Here is an 18,087-nt window from a genome sequence, read left to right as displayed (position 1 = left end):
ATCTGGCGAAAAGCTCAAGACCAACGTCTCTGATTGGCCAATTTCAGCATCATATTTTGTGTGGCTGAAATGGAAATTGTGCTCACAAAATGTCTTGATCTTTGTGAAAAGGAAAACTTAAAATATTTTAAGAAAAATTAATAAATTTATCACTGTTGTAATACCAAAAACAAGGGTGTTAAAATTGACCAATCGAAGACATCTTGCCTGAGCTTGATGCCAGACGGTTTGAATAGGTGATGACTTTGATGCCTACAGTGTGTGGAAGCCTCTGTGATCATATTTTTAAAAATTTTACCGGTGTGATAATCCTATGCTAAGGTGACAAAAAAAACCCTGTTTTATGGGCGGATAGACTTTTGAAGTAGGGTCAGTCAGTATAAAAAGGAGGAAGCTAAAATGAACCTAAAATATCAACCAAAAAATCTTCCAAAACAAAAAATCTGGGTCGGTCGGACCCATAAAACAGGGTGTTCTTTTTGTGGCCTAAAGGATAATAATATCAATCACAGTGATCAATCACAGTGTTATGAGGCCTGCTTTGGGGCCGATCTAAATATAACAGAGGGAATTATGGGATAAATGCTGACACGATATTACCCATTTGTTTTAAACTTGACACTTGGCCAAAGTGACAATCATTCAAGTGTGTGTTAGGATGGGAATAAACTCTTTCCCACACACATTTCTATTGCAAGTCATTCTTTCATATACTAACATTCATATTAATTACTGGGTGAAGCAAAGGTATGATACAAGAAATAATCAATTGCTAAGTGCCATTATGTCAGGTGATTCCCAAATGCCGCTAAGACCAAGTACGACATATATAGAACCGGCAATAATTTCTCACACCATATTAATGCTTTTAAACCTAATAAAAAAATTATCATACCACTTTCACAAATATTGAAGCTATCAGAAACTATAAAATTACTTTCGTAATACAGATATATGTCAACAATCTTTAACAGCATTCGTACATATAAACAGTGAAAAAAATGAACCTGATGCCATTCAAGCAGGCTTTTCTGTAATTGCCTTGTACATATCTCATAATAGCCATGTAATATGCTATCACTATTAGTGCTGTGGTCGGCACCGTTTTTTAATGTCGACATGTCGATATAATTCGTATACCGACGTCGACAGTTATGTCGACATAAAAAAAAATCTTTAAAAAAAAAAAAATGTTTTTTTTGTTTGTTTTTTTAATTTTCAAAAAATATTTTTGGCCAGAAAAGAAGTTATAGGTCTAAAATGACTTGTTATTCAAGTTGAAACCAGAGAAATGCTGCTAATAAAAAATATTTAAAAAAAATGCCAATTTTTTTTTACAAAGTTGGATACAGTTGTATATTTTAATTACTTTTGCTTCTATTGAACAGCTAGCAATGCATACTAATTCAATGTGCCCCTGAATGTTCAATAGAAGCAAAGGTAATCAAAATATACAAATTTATCAACTTTGTAAAAAAATTTGGCATTTTTTTTAGTAGCAGTATTTCCCTGGTTTCCAACCTTGAATAACAAGTAATTTTGGGCCTTTTTTTTTTTTAGAATTTTTTTTTGATGTCGACATGTCGGGATACGTGCCGACGTCGACATTAATGTCGACATAAGGCATGTCGACCACAGCACTAATCACTATCATGGTTTTTTGTACTTGTAATTAAGCACCCATTGATCTTATGCAAAATCTGTCAAGCAAATAGCTTTCTCTGATATTTCCTATATTAATTTAGTGGTATGATAATAAATCCGCATGTTTCAAATTCATGGAATACTTAATAACACATTGAATGAACACACCGAATCACTGAAAACACATTGACAGCATGGACTCTTTACAAGAAACTTGTGTCAGTACAATGAATCATGTTAATCATGCATTTAGCCATACATTGCATTCAAAGTGCATGATTATACCAGAAGCGATAGTGTGAGTTATTCATTCAATTGGGGCCTGAGGGACACTTGCTGTTTTTTGGCAATTTTCAATTGGTTTTTCAAAATGATCAATTCGAACACAAGTGAACATTCAGATTTGAAGCTGCATGCACCCAAATGAAGTGCCCCCATTGCACATTTTAAAGCTGCATCTAATGATGTCCCTACACCAATAGAGCAGACCGCAGCCTGCATTATGATTGCTTTACAATCTGCTAACAATTATCAACAAAAATAAACCATATTCATGTGCTTTCAAATAATTTTTTTAAAGTTATTTTCTACTCCAACCAAGGAGGAAAAACATAATTACCCCTGATCAACAGTGTATATTCCCTTTCATTTGTAAATCTGACTCCATTGATATAAATGATGTGACCATTTTGATATATTTTGACTTTGTCCTATTATATGTAATTTATCAGATAACACTCAAAATAAAGGTGAGTTAGCCAAATAATTATTTGGGTAAATAACTTACTGATATGTTGTAGATGCCTGGGGTTCTATTCTGAAAATCACAGTCAAACAAGAATTACACATTAAATAAATTTGGGAAAAAGGGGAAGACAAAAGATCCTGATGGGATTGTATTTTATCATTTAACAATAAATATTGATTTAGATTTGTTTTGGATATGATACATGATTTGACTTGCATATATGTGACGTGATCAAGGGGAATGAGTCAGATGTCGCTAATATTGTTTCTGAGATATTGGCAAAATTGGTTTTCAAATTCTTTTTGTTTTCTGTTGTTTTCAGCCATTGATAAATTGCTCATAACTTGGTAACCAAATATCTGATTTTGATGGGGTTTGCATCAAAATGTAGAGATTTGTAAACTGCCAGAAAATGATGTAAAAAACTTCAAATTGAAAATTGCAGACATATGACTCATTCCCCTTGATCAGTTCACATATATTGTACCATGTGCACAGTGCAAGTAAGTGTCAAATGGATATAATCTTCCATGTAATGATAATACTAATTAAAAAATGAAGAGGTTTTGACTGAGTTTGAAGAAACTTTGATGTTTCTCTAATGCATGATATGTAATTAATTTCTCCTCTTCATTTTTCTGATTATTTTTGTGTTTTGTAAATCTTAACAATGTGTAGAACGTATTTTGGCTTTTAATGTTCATTGTCCACAATTACAAGACATTTTCAAAATCATAAAATTTGATTTAAAGCTATAAATGCAGTGACATTATGAATATCAAGTTGGTGTTTGAATATGTCTTTTTCTTTAGTCATGATATAGGTCGCCTCAGTCCTTCCATGCCGTCAATAAAGTACAGTAATTTCTCTATTAGAACTTTAACTTTGATTATTTCTTAGATGAAACCTTCATTTAGATTGTGATTTGTGTTTTGGTAATTATCTTTAGCTAGATCTTAATTCTAAAACTGTACCTTTCTATTAAACGCCCCATTTTTTTTCAAAGGTCGCAGTCCTTCCATGCCATCAATAAAGTACAGTAATTTCTCTATTAGAATTTTAACTTTTATTATTTCTTAGACAAAACCTTCATTTAGATTGTGATTTGTGTTTTGGTAATTATCTTTTAGCTAGATCTTAATTCTAAAACTGTCCCCTTCTATTAAATGCCCCCATCAATTTTCAAAGAAAAAGTGACTGAAATACAGAAATTGCATGCCATAGCATGTTAGCATTCATGCATCGTAAGTAAAACTGGTATGAAATTGCATGGACAAATCCTATTCTAACTTGCATTTCCATCCAATTCATTGCCACATTTTAGTAGAATGTTCACATATTTAATTAAATAAATCCGATTCTTGCATAAAAATGCGCTTAATTTTCTGATAGTATGTGGTCCCTGTATATGAGCCGCCATGTTAGTCAAACCGGAAGTCATATTTTCGCAAATTCCAGAAATCATATTTTGCAATTTTTTTAATTGAAAATTCACTTCTAATAAATGCCCCCTTTTTGAAAATGCAACACCCCCAGGACATTTAATATTGTCAGTGTTGCCAGTCTTCAGGAAATTTCCTGATTTCAGGAAATTTTACTAGGATGATCCTGTACAAATGTATAGGCAAAGTACATTTTTCAAGAAAAATTTTTGCAATTTCAGGATTTTTTGATAACACTGACTGGAATCTCTGTATTGTAAATATGCTACATCAATCTTATCATCCTTACTTGCAGTCTATTTAACGACCATCTAAAGTAGACATTTTTGCTTAATACCGTTCTCTCTGGTGTTTTTTACTTTGTTTTATTTTGTAGATGTAATAAATGCACCTCGACAGCATCATGAGGAGTCATTAGAAAGCACAAGATGTATTATAAAAGTTTTTTTCATTTACATCACACATTTTGTCCACTCTGAAGTACAAAGTGACAATGTGCGCGTATACAACGCATAAACAATGCGCGGTGCTGCGTCTCTGCTGTGGTATGCGTGCCTTCAAAGTCGGCACAATGTGTGCGTCCGCGTCGGTACTTTGTACTTCAGAATAGACTGATTGTACTTTTTCTTGGACAACACATTGAACCAATGTTTCTTGTTTTTGATATCTCTAGGAAGAGGATATAGACATCGATGCCCATTTTAGCTTCACTCGTCTGATGAAAATGAATTCTGCAGAGTGGTTCTGGATGCTGATTGGTCTTATTGGAGCAGCCATTAACGGAGGCATGCAGCCTTGCTTTGCTATCGTCTTTGCTAGAATTATAGGGGTAAGTACATGCGTGTTAATGGATAACTAGAGATACACCTGCAACATGGGAAAGGGATTCTTACTATGAAGGGATCTATTCAGTGGCGGCGCCAGGAATTTTTTACGTTGGGGGCATTAGGAGGGTAAAAAGTGAATTTAAGGTGGTAAAATCAACAAATTTTATGCTAAAAATTACCGTAAAAGTGGATATTTAAGTAATTTTGGGTTTTTGTCTGGGGGTTAACAGGAGGGCAAGAGTTCTGACTGGGGACATGCCTCACCCCCCCCCTGGATCTATTGCCTCTATAGAGGGTGTCAAATGCATTATTAGATAGTTGGTAAAATCCAGGATCAGACTTCTACATTATGAGGTTCTTTACAATACTCTGTGAGTGGGGAAACACTGAAACAAGGGAGTATGAAATTTTATGGCAAAGTGGGAATATTTCCACCACTTGCATGTGTATAAAATGTTAGCTTCAATAAAAATCCCTGGTTGCAAATAATACATCTTTGTCACTTGGTTGCAAATAATACATCTTTGCAAATAATACATCTTTGTCACTTGAAAAAGGTAGTAATTGAGATCATATTTTGTAATTCCACTAAAATAAAGATTTCAGACCACAAGCGGCCACCGGCCAGTCTGTGTGACGTCATATGTGTGACAAATTTAGAAGTTAATATGTGACACGATCTGGTCCATAGCGGCCAAAGGCAGCAAATTTGAAATTGAGATAAAGGCGAAAATTTGGAGTAAAAAAACAATAAAATACATTAAAAAAATTAGACATCACAAAATTTCATAACTTTAGAACCAAGTATGCTAGACCTTTGGTGTTTTCTGTACATGGTAACCTAATGTGTTTATAAGGTAATAATTATAGTAATTTAATTTTCAAAAATGCCTCCTTTGGCCCCCATGGACCAGATCGTGTCACATATTAAGTAATGAAGAAAGGAGGCAGCCTATATGCTGGCAGGGCGTAAAACAATGTGAGACACAATTAAAATATGCAGAAGTTAATATTAAGATGCATTTTATTTAGAAGTTAATATTAATGCTCTGCATTCTAGCCATAGGCTTCAACATAAAAAGTTTTGAGATATTTTTGAAAATATGAAGAGCTATTTTAGCAACCACTAAAGCAAAACTAGGCTTGTTTGTATTCATTTTAATGCATTTTTCATGCTGATTCCATACATGGTCATGAAAATGTACAATTCTGACATTTCTTAATTAAAAACAATTAAAAATTTGTCGTCTGCAGTGGACACTCGCGTGTGGAGAGTTAAGATGCATTATGAACAATGTGCAAAAGGAGAATTGAATATTAACATCAAGTATTTTCTTGTTTGTATCTCAGGCATATGCTCTACCAAAAGATGAACTTGATGAACGAGTGAAACTATTCTCCATCCTGTTTGTTGCCATTGGTGTGGCCATTTTCCTTTCAAGTCTTTTACAAGGGCTAGGATTGGGCAAAGCTGGCGAGGAGTTGACGCTGAAAATACGTCGTATGGCTTTCAGTTCTATGTTGAGACAGGTAAGAATATCAACAGCAGGCCTAGAAATCCATGGCTCCCACTGCACAATGATTGAAAAAAATACTGCCCTCATACAGTCTGATTTAGTCATCCAAGATGGCGGCTTTGGTGAACGAAAGATCGGCTTGCAACCGATGGCTGTTTTTGCTGTTAAAATGCCCTCTCAAATCAGTATTATTGTACAAATTATTAATGATTTAAGTAAATTATACCATAATTTGCCATTTTGGGGTTCAGTTGCTTTAAAAGTGAAGTATAAATAGTCGAACCGGGAGTCAAAATTAGTACATATTTTTGTGTGTCTGTAAAGTGCCAATGCATTATGTAAATCTATATGGATTTGCCACGTTGATGTTTTATGAGAATCTTTGCCCGAATCGATTTGCGTCAGATTCCTGAGCCTGAACAGTGGTGGCATAAATATCTAGGACCCGTTTTTTATTTATTTTTGAAATTTTGAAATTTGGGTGAAAATCATATTTTTAAAAAAAATCCCTAGATATTATATTTCATTTTTGAAAATTAATAAAAAAAAACCTTTTTTTATTTATTTTATTCAAGAATTTGTTTGTTACATTTACAAAAAATGTGGGTAAAAAAAATGTTTTCTCCAAAATTGAACATTTTTGCTCAAATTTGACCTCACGGATGGGTTTGTCAAGTTTTTGCCATTCTAAATACTTGAATACTTTTATATTCTTTAGACCAAGAATATGAGGCCCAAAAGTTTCTGTAATTCTATGGTTAAGACCAACCTTAACCACAATTTTACAATGTTTATCATGATGTTGCAATTTGTTGATTTTCTTTTCTGTTTTTGGTAACAGGAAATCTCATGGTTTGATGATCATAAAAACAGTACAGGGGCACTGACAACAAGGTTGGCAACAGAAGCTTCACAAGTACAAGGGGTAGGTTGATACACTATTGTCACATTCCTTTTGAGAACACCGTGATATATGACGACCACAAATTTACCACGAATAAGCTACAAAGTCTGCCCCAGGTCAATTTTGTTTTATTTCGTATTTAGAAAATATATATGTTGACCTTTTTTGACCAATAAATCTTTAAAAACCCAATTTTTTGGCTTGCTAGGCTCGCAAATTTTTTAAATGTTGGGACTCCCCCGCACCCCTGTCTATGGGCCTGTTTAAAATGGTATATCATTTAACTTTAAACGATATCCAGAAGTGGGGTTATGGTTTGTTTAACTTTGCTCCTTCAACAAAATGGTATACCTTTTTCGGTTCTACATGTGCCTCTTTTCCCACATTGCTGGTAATAAAATTTCAAACAGTCATTTCAAATCATCCCCAAGTCAATGAGGTTCAAGAATGTCCTCTCATTGTTAATTGTTGGTTATACATACCTAGACAAAATACAATGCTTTGTAACCCACCACTTGAACAGGATTTAGCCAAAGGAAACGAAGATATTTAAGAATTCTATAGACATAGGTAGAACCTTATTATTCTCCTCAACAATAGGATTATTGATTGATTTAAAAGGTGTTTGACTAGCACTATCAAAATGAGATACATGTAGCACTAACTTGAGGTACCTATGAATACGACCTTCGTGCACATTTTACACTGTAACTCAGAATAAAATTTAGGACATTTACGGCTCATTTGTGGTGTACGGTCACATATAGCTTAATTAAACCTCGATACAGGCATTAAAGTCTCACTCGTCCATATGCTCATTCGGAGGATCATAAATATCATCAAAATTCAGATTTGTGGCACCTTTGATATAGATGTGCTAACATAGCCTGCTAGTGGTTATCAAAAAAATTGTAAGACAAAATAAGGCATTTTACATGAAGCTATAAAATTTATGATTAAGTACAAATGTTACTTTTTTTCTTACCACACAACAAGTGTGCCGGTCCGGCACTAGCAGCAGACACCAAAGATATTAATTTAGTTTTGCAGGGCAGGTTATTTACATGTTTTATGCAATGGATAAGATATATATTGTGATCATATTGACCTATAGGTGTAATTATTTATCATTAGATGGTGAAGTTAGACAAACTATTTTGTACAGGAATCACTGGATGGACTTTTAATATCTTATTAGGGCTAGGCATTAATTTGAAAATACTCTGTTACTTGTTTTATTGCAGGCTACTGGTGCAAGATTGGGCACCATGGCATCAGCTTTCTTCAACCTTGGTACAGGCATCATTATTTCATTCTATTATGGCTGGGCTCTTACCTTGTTAGTCCTGGCTTTTCTGCCATTGACTGTGGTTGCTAGTGCCATACAATGGAAGCTTATGGAAGGTAGTGCTGATGAAGATAAACAAACCAAGGAAACAGCTGGAAAGGTAAAGCAGAGAAAAAAGCCATTCTAGGTTTGACACTATTTCAAAGTGTTGCGATTTGGTAGTTCACAGCATCTTGCGAATGGTAGTCAGCTTTGGCAAAAATCTGATTGTTCATTTCATAGTGAAGAATTCAAATATCACAGATATACTTTTGTAGGTCCTGTGGTTCTTGAGTTATGTTGTAGGAGGGCTGAAACACCTGCAACGCTTACTAAACGTACATAACTCATTAACAATGATAAATTGTGCAATGTTTGAAAGTATATGGTTTGTAGAATGAACTTTTGCAAAACATCAAAGTGTTATATTTCAATAATATATTGATTTACATAATGAAAATCAATATTTTTTGGCTGCTTCGACCAACAGTACCTTGTCTACCCTTAAATATGAAGCCGCACTTTTTGTCTAAGTTCCTTAGGGAATTAGTGAAGGTTAAAATGTATCCATGTAAATTCTGTTCTGTCTGTTATCAAAGTAACAGGTGTAAGTCAGTTCTTCTGTGGAGAACTGGCCAATCGGAGCTTCCTGTTTAAAGGAAATATTTTTCCCCCATCAAAAATTGCTTTAAGAAATGGTCAGTATCCCCCTCAATCGGGCTTGGTGCCTGTTCAATAAGGCCTGATGCCCTGTCAATTAGGATGACTCACCCTATAGACAAATCCAATTTCACACATTCCTACACCTCAATGGCAGAAATTGACAGGGTCCATCCCACCTGGAATGTGAAATAATGCGGGTGATCCCACCTGAAATGTGAAATAATACAGGCTTGATGGGGATTTTAAACTGCATTCCATCATCCATGTTAAGACTAAAAAATGATGAAAGTTTACAGTGCAATACAATATAAGATCGACTTTTAAGCGGTTTTATCCACCCAAGTGGACAGTCACAACACCTATCACTTGGCTTGTTGGATTTGTCTATATGAGTGAGAACAGCACCAATGAAACATCAGTCATGGCATACTGTAAAGCATGAAATTATTGTGTGCATGAAAATTTCATGAACATGGGACCACACAAATTTTCCTATAGGCCTTATAGAAAATCTGTAAATTTCACAACATTTGCATGTCACAAAATGATTGTATTTATCAAATTGCCAAAATGTTGTGGTTTACAGTATACGAGTCTGCCAATCAGGCTTAGTCCTGAGATTTGGTGCATACCCATTTTGTATCTTATCTCCGTTCTTTTGTTTCTCGTCTTAAAATTAGTATAATATAATTAGTTTATTTTTAATATTGGTTAATTTTTCTCTCTTGCAGATTGCTGTTGAAGCCATTGAGAATGTGCGGACTGTAGCATCATTGGCTCGGGAGAGGTCATTCTACGACAGGTTCAGAGAAACGTTAGAAGCACCCTTCCAGTAAGAGGCAGATTCCTTGATTGCATTCAAATTATTGTTGAAAATAATTTTTTTGTCATGGTTTGTCTCACTGTCACACATACTGGGGGGTCTTGATTTTGGATTGATGGCTGTGACTCTTAAAAACTTACACAACCATAAGAAATGCTTTTTCTCTCAATAAATCAATCATATGATGTTTCCTACTAGGCATGAATTATGCTGTGTACTTTCTCTTATGTTACACAAATAGTTTTAAACCAAAGTGTAACATAAACACGGGTTGAATTCAACCTCTTCTGACTGCATGCTGATTGACCGGTGCTTCTTGAATAAAAGGAAACAGCATTAAGATTGAGATAAACAGTGTCGATAGCATCATCCACAGTGAGATAGTCGGCCGTGTGTAGCGTGCAATGATGCATTGGAGAATTTATTAAAATTGTGTAGCATGAAAGTTGGAATATTTGTAGACTACAGTGGAGATAAATAAATAGTTATCGGGGCTGCCAAAATGTCTGAGTCTCAGCTTGGGTAATTTTACTGAGCAATTACCAATTTTTTCTTTTACCAGTTTGTGTTTTCATCTACTGTGTTTTCCTTATGTTACACAAGCCTTACATTCATGTCACGGTATGACCGTGTAACGTTTACATGCTTATTTCCTACCCACATTTTTCGTCTTTGTTTTATTTTCTTTGTAGGGGTAATAAGAAGAAGGCTCATTATGCAGGTATCGCGTATGGTGCATCACAGTGTATCATGTTCTTTGCTTATGCAGCCGCTTTCCGACTGGGTGGATACCTGGTAGAACAAAGAACGATGGAATTTGACGATGTATTCCTGTAAGTAATGCATGACATCCATCTCAAATCAGGTTACATTTATGTCAGCGCATCAGATTTTATTTTTCAATACCTTATCAGGCCTGTGAGATCTCCGCTTTTTAACGAAAATCCGCTTTTTTTCTGACTAATTTCAATTTCCGCTTTTTTTTCGTGCGCTACCGAAAATGTATTTTTACAGCATTTTTTCCAAAATCTTGGATTTCCGCAGTTTTAATACATTGTACATCCCTCTGCGTTGTTGTTTAAATGTATGAAATTGCTGTTGCAAGCATTGTAAGTGTATATATGATGCTATATGATACACAAACAGCCACTCACGGTAGCAGTCATCTTTACATGTGCGTATGTATTTATGTTCGCCAAAAGTTGCCGTGGGGGTGATGTTGATGGTAGCCATTGCTAGATTGTTCACATGAGCGATCATTTTACAATCCAAGTCATCCAATATCTATGGAGAATTATGTTTCTTCTGAACATAGCTTATGTGGAAAAGGATGGAATATGGCATGTAGAGACCGTACTTTTATTGAACAGGGGACAAAGATGGATTCAGAATCGCTCGAAGGAGATCAGAAAGACCCTTTGGTTAAAAACCTACAGTGAAATGGGGAATAGCTAAATCGCAATCACAACTGAGGGGTAAATTTCCGCTTTTTAGATCTGAGACCACTCACATCTGTGCATTATTCAAGCATGTGCTTGAATGGAAATATATATGATGTGATCAGATCCAATAGAGCCAATGGTGGCAATTGAGACAAAGGCAAATATAAAGAACAAAACAATAATAAAATACTTAATATTTTACATTGTTAAAGCAGCTAAAATGATCATACATAAATAAATCAAGAACTATAAGTACAGGTACTAATTGTATCATCAATTGATTACCAGCCATTGATTGTGTTTTGATTTCAGTGTGTTTTCTGCTATCGTGTTTGGTGGTTTTGCCGTAGGTGGCGCTGCAGCTATGGCACCAGATTACTCCAAAGCAAGGACTTCAGCTGCACATCTTCTCTACTTGTTTGATAGGGTACCTGCTATTGATGTATACAATGATGAAGGACATAAACCAGTATGTTATTCTTATATTACTCTTATCGTGCATTATCATTCAAGAGTGTATTCAAGAAAATATTACTCAGAAGTACGGAATATTGTTAGTCCAAAGCAGGCAAAGCTACAGATCTTCACTGTGGCTGCTCATATAAAAAGTTTATTGTATTGATCTTTTTTAACGGTTTTAGGGTTCACTCCACTGCTTTGCCCGACTCTGCAAACTACTTAGAGTTATCTTCAGTTTATCTTGAGAGCGGTACCGAGAACAGGAAACAATTTTTGGCCATTGAGCACATAGGCAAGCTAAGCAGCAATATTGGCTTTCAAAATCATGCTGCTGCCACTCAGTGGCAGGCGCCTCCTCTTACAGAATAATGCGGCAAGCGGTATTCAGTATCAAACCAGCATAAGATTTAGAAACATTAATATTTACACAATAACTGTTACTTTTCATCCCCAGGCCGATTACCAGTCAGAAGTTAAATTACAGGATGTGAGATTCCGTTACCCAACCAGACCTGACCACCCAGTACTTCGTGGTCTATCAGTATCTGTGAGTCCTGGTCAAACCCTGGCCCTTGTCGGCAGTAGTGGCTGTGGAAAGAGTACTTCAGTTCAATTAATAGAGAGATTCTATGATGCCAAGGATGGGCAAGTGGTAAGCAATGTTTCTATTATTAAGCGGACGCCAAGGCATTGTTCTCCTATGGGTTGAGAGTTTTGGCACCTGTTTCTTAAAGCACCATTGTTTATTGTAGTATGTATAATATAGAGTGTGTTCTTCTTAACTGCAAGTCCCTGGTTGTTGCTAAATTATCTATATGGTGTGTCTTGGGCCATTGTGATATGTGCAATATCAATCACTGCACCTGTTTTGGGGTATCAAGTTTCTAACTTAGTCCAGTCCAACACATCGTCAAATATATCAGCATATATCAGCATATATCAGCTATATTGCAAATAACTTGGGATATATGGTAGTATTGAAATGAAACAAATCGTGCATGAACCAAGTTGAGGCAGAGAGGTTGTGTCTCTTAGAGTAAAACTTGAAGAAAACTAGAGCAGTAATAAAATAACAAGTCTTTTAAAATTAATTCATATCAATTATGTATGCTGGGTTTTATTTTGTAAAGTTTGCTTGGCAAAACAGAATTTGATTTCACTCACAATATATATTTCGTCCAATCACATCAGAAGACTTCTTCAGTACTGATCCACTTTCCTGGGTTTATAATTTGCTTGATTTTCTAGATGCTAGACACCTATGATGTGAAGATGCTCAACTTGAGATGGCTGCGAGCTCAGATTGGACTGGTATCTCAGGAACCAGTCCTGTTTGATAGGACCATCGCTGACAACATCAAATATGGGGATAACACAAGGGAAGTCGGCATGGAGGAGGTCATTGATGCAGCTAAGAGAGCTAATATACATAGTTTTATTAGCCAACTACCAAAGGTATGTATTTACTATGGTGATAATGTGATTTAGAGAATAAAGTATGTGCTTGTATGCCAATCTGTTTATCAGTCATGTTATATAACAGGGCCATCAGTACTTACAATACTGGTATTAAATGATATATGTGACACAATCTGGTCCATGGGGGCCAAAGGCGGCACATTTGAAACTGAGATAAAGGTAAAAACATAGAGTAAAAAACAATCAAATACATAAGGAAATAGACATCAAAAAACTTCGGAACTTTAGGACCAAGTATGCTAGACCTTTGGTGTTTTCAGTAAATGATAGCCTATTTTATGTATAATGTAATAATTACAGTAACTCAATTTTCAAAAATGCCTCCTTTGGCCCCATGGACCAGATCGTATCACATATACTTCGCCCCTACGCATTTCAGCATTATCAGCATTATGTCTTACACTGAGAACAATTGCCTTGATTACAACTGATGATAATTACCGGATGAAATTTTTGGGAAAAGCAATATAATACAATAGTTTTTGCATCAAAAATCACAGCATTTGTTAAACAATTGAATTGCTATGTTTATTTATTCATTTTCTACAAACACATGTTAAACTTGCACAAAAAATCTCTAAGCACAGGACCATTCTGAATTATATCACCGCTATTTAGGAAATATATTACATCATGTTCAAAAGCAATGATTTGCATGCCCTAGTTTCCATGCAAGAAGTTAACAATTATTTAAGTTGATTTTATATCCATAATATTGTCTAATCACATATACTATGTCATTTATTTACCAGGGATATGAGACCAGGGTAGGAGATAAAGGCACACAATTATCTGGTGGACAGAAGCAGAGAGTAGCCATTGCTAGGGCTTTGATGCATATCCCAGAATCCTCTTGTTGGATGAAGCTACCTCTGCATTGGATTCTGAAAGTGAAAAGGTAAGTCTTGTGACAGGGCTATTCCAGTTGAACTCCATACACCCCATATAGAAGACATGATGTTAATCTCCTACAGGTGGTGTGAATTTCAAATTGGGTTACCTGAATGAGTGACTCCATCAGAAATCTACACCCCCTATGTGGGAGATTAAGGCATGTCTTCCATAGAGGGTGTATGGATTTCAACTGGATGAGCCCAATATATATATACCAAGCAAAATCAATTTTAAGATAGCTCCAAAACAAAGAATTTGGTTCTTTTGTTTTGTGATGCTTTATTAAAGGCAGTATATCTTATGTAAAGCACCTCTTATTTTGGTTAGCCTACAGGTTGATATTATGAAAATCCAGTAACTTACTCATGCTTAAAACTGGATAGTCTGATTAGCAGTTGTTCATTCTTACTTCTTTTTCTCATCTGTGAAACATTAGGGATGAAAGCTGTTGGAATTTTGTGAGACCAAATGTGTCTAAAGTGGGTTAACTGAATTCATACAGTATTCTGCGGGGCCTTTAAATGCAAAAAAAAAAAGGATTGAAATAAAGGCTTAAAAATTCCAAGGAAGGGGTCAAGGTCATTCAAGATCATTCACTTACAAGTGTAAGCTGATTGCGATATAAAAGTTGCAAATCTTTTAGGGCGAATTTCTCGACGGGTGGCTTAGCAATTGGCTTGTCTAGCCTCAAGGCTTAAGAGGTCGTAAGACCAGGCTTAACTGAAAACGTATTTCCCGAAGCACGGCTACCATAGCCTCGAGGCTTCGTTAGCCCGTGGGCCAGGTTTGTAGGATTAGCCCCAGGCTTCAGTAAAATTTGCTTTTCTAGAAATCAGTCTTCTGTAGCCGTAGTCTACGCAAGCCTGTTAGACCAGGCTTACAGCGGCTTTTCTTGGCCCTGCCTCAGAGCAGGTCTTAGGTCGTAAGCCTTGGTCTATTTCAATTTATTTAAATTATTTAAATTGTAACGCAAAGTAAGTAATTGTTCGATTTAGTTGAATATTTCAGCATTTTATTTTAGTGTTCATTTGAGTTGAATTTTTTTAAGTAGCTGTTACTCTCATAAGACCTACTCATTTTGAATGATTTTTTTAACAACGAATATAATTTTTTTAATTCTTTCATCATCATCATCATCATCATCATCATCATCATCATCATCATCATCATCATCATCATCATCATCATCATCATCATCATCATCATCATCATCATGAAGACCTATATATGATACCACCTGTCCCTATCCAAGCCTTATAGTTTGATACTCGTACTTTTCATAAGTAGGCCTATTACAATATTATTTTGGAGTGCCTATATTTATTTATTTATTTATTAAGTCATATTTTACCAGGGTAGCCCAGTCAGTGCATAGCACATGATATACATAGGGGCCCTGGAGAACATATACACAATATAAAATTAGATTGTTAAAATTACACAATTATAATTATACAAAGCTCAATTTAAATACATAAAAACTACATAACAATTTAAAACACAACAATAATATTATTATATACAATTATTGTTATATGAGTATTGATAAAAACTAAAATGGCAAAAGAATAATAAAATATTATCATAGCACACACGAAGGAGATACATCAAACATAAAATACATTAATAATAAAAGACATATAATCTGAATTGCCATTTATATTAACTATATTATACCAGGTTGGTTATCAATTTAATACAATAGAAGAAGGACAAAATTGGTAAAGATATAGTAAATATTTGACACGAAACAATAATGCATGCAGTATTAAAACCGAATTTCCGGATAAGATGCATATAATATTGCTATATCTTCTACTTAAATAATTATAAATATTGTACCAACAGATAACTTCATGTGAGATCTGAGAAGACTACTGATATCAGCAGTAGATAGCACGTTGGTTGCTTTCCTTTTTAGGTGAATCACAGATTCCTTTCCATTAGGCTTACAGTTTTACCCTTTTTGGGATGCAAAGAAAAAATCACGAGTATAAAGCATAGATGTATCGTTCATACAAGTTGGACTCATAAAAAGTCAAGTGGAAATAAAATAATACATAAAAGACACAAAAACAGACACAATATTCTTGCATCAAGTTGTGTACGGTATAAGCCCAAGCACAAGACCGCGGGTCCAGGCTAGTCTTTGCGCCGGGAACATTGCGATAATGAGACGGCAACCTTGTTAGTACGGTAAACCGTGAGGACCACAGCTTATGTATATCTACCTCTAACAGCCTATACAATTAAGTCGCTGGTTGAAAGGGACGAGGTTGTCAAGCGTTAAGCCTGCAAGGCCACTAAGACTAGGTTGAATTTGCATTGAAGAAATCCGGCTAGAGTTAAGACTCGGGCTTCGAGAGCGGGCTAGGCTTAGTAGCCTCAAGGCCACCTTAAGACTACGGCTTAATAAGACTCCTGTCGGGAAACTCGCCCTTAAAAACTAGATTGTCTCAGCAGCAGGGGACATTAGGCTGTCATGTGCATCTAGGTGTAGAGGCTTATCCTCTTATTCCCACTTGAGCATTCTCAAGTACACTTAAAGTTTTTTGGTCTCCTGGTCAATTCAGTTTTAATTTAGGGGTGTTGTTATGTTGTTATAGCAACAAGCTCAGTTTTTCTGTCCAGTCAGCTGTCACTTTAGTGGTGTGCAGCCATTCAGGTCTCCCGTCTTATTTTTTCATTCCTTTGTTATGTCCATAGTTCTCCTAGTGATGCACTTGCAATTGTTCCTTCGATCTTGATGGACCAAAAAATCCCACCCACCCTCCCAAAAGCTGGAGGGTGAATCAGTTAACTAAATATGGTTAAAGATACTCCAATAAAATGGTATGTCCAATTATGCTGCTTTATGCTTAAAAATAGAGGCTTTGTATGGAATTTCTTTAAATCTTGAAGAATATCATTAGTAGATTGTCTCCACTTTCTACTGCATTTTATAGAAGGGAATGAATGCTTTGTATGGAGTTTCTTCAAAACCTGAAGAATCTCGTCAGTAGATTGTCTCCACTTTCTACTGCGTTTTTATAGAGCGTGGGGAGTTTCTTGAAACCTGAAGAATCTCGTCAGTAGATTGTCTCCACTTTCTACTGCGTTTTATGGTATTGATTGGTTTTATTGGGCTATTGAATGCTTTGTATGGAGTTTCTTCAAAACCTGAAGAATCTCGTCAGTAGATTGTCTCCACTTTCTACTGCGTTTTTATAGAGGGTGGTGGAGTTTCTTCAAAACCTGAAGAATCTTATGGTATTGATTGGTTTTATTGGGCTATCGAATGCTTTGTATGGAGTTTCTTCAAATCCTGAAGAATCTCGTCAGTAGATTGTCTCCACTTTCTACTGCGTTTTATGGTATTGGTTGGTTTTATTGGGCTATTGATTGCTTTGAATGGAGTTTCTTCAAAACCTGAAGAATCTCGTCAGTAGATTGTCTCCACTTTCTACTGCGTTTTATGGTATTTGTTGGTTTTATTGGGCTATTGATTGCTTTGTATGGAGTTTCTTCAAAACCTGAAGAATCTCATAAGTAGATTGTCTCCACTTTCTACTGCGTTTTTATAGAGGGTGGTGGAGTTTCTTCAAAACCTGAAGAATCTCGTCAGTAGATTGTCTCCACTTTCTACTGCGTTTTTATTGAGGGTGGTGGAGTTTCTTCAAAACCTGAAGAATCTTGTCAGTAGATTGTCTCCACTTTCTACTGCGCTTTATAGTGGGCTATTGGTTGCCTTCATGCTTTTCTCCCTTTCTACTGCGTTTTTATACCAGGGTTATAAATGCTTTGTTGCTTATTTGGAGTATCTTTATTTACTTGGTTGTAAATAACGGTGGATTTAATATATTATATATCAGTAAATGGTTTAAGCATTGATGCCAGATCTTGCTGAATACAAAATGTTCGTTTGCTAGTGTTGGCATT

The 18,087-nt window shown here is 35.5% G+C and overlaps 1 protein-coding gene across 1 annotated transcript in view; it reads left to right on the top strand.

The window, feature by feature from the left end:
* LOC140153048 (ATP-dependent translocase ABCB1-like) overlaps positions 1 to 18,087 on the top strand; it is a 69,610-nt gene that overhangs the window by 48,029 nt on the left and 3,494 nt on the right. The window contains 12 exon segments of the mRNA XM_072175648.1: positions 2,376 to 2,393; positions 4,508 to 4,663; positions 6,012 to 6,191; positions 7,020 to 7,103; positions 8,327 to 8,530; positions 9,804 to 9,904; positions 10,588 to 10,728; positions 11,650 to 11,806; positions 12,251 to 12,448; positions 13,045 to 13,251; positions 14,028 to 14,112; positions 14,115 to 14,173. Of these exon segments, the coding sequence (XP_072031749.1) occupies positions 2,376 to 2,393; positions 4,508 to 4,663; positions 6,012 to 6,191; positions 7,020 to 7,103; positions 8,327 to 8,530; positions 9,804 to 9,904; positions 10,588 to 10,728; positions 11,650 to 11,806; positions 12,251 to 12,448; positions 13,045 to 13,251; positions 14,028 to 14,112; positions 14,115 to 14,173 (1,590 nt within the window).

The sequence above is a fragment of the Amphiura filiformis genome, chromosome 5 (assembly GCF_039555335.1).
Source record: "Amphiura filiformis chromosome 5, Afil_fr2py, whole genome shotgun sequence".
In the NCBI taxonomy this organism is placed as follows: Eukaryota; Metazoa; Echinodermata; class Ophiuroidea; order Amphilepidida; family Amphiuridae; genus Amphiura; species Amphiura filiformis.
The sequence above is the reverse complement of the archived record's forward strand: the minus strand, read 5'-3'. Positions and strand labels throughout refer to the sequence as shown.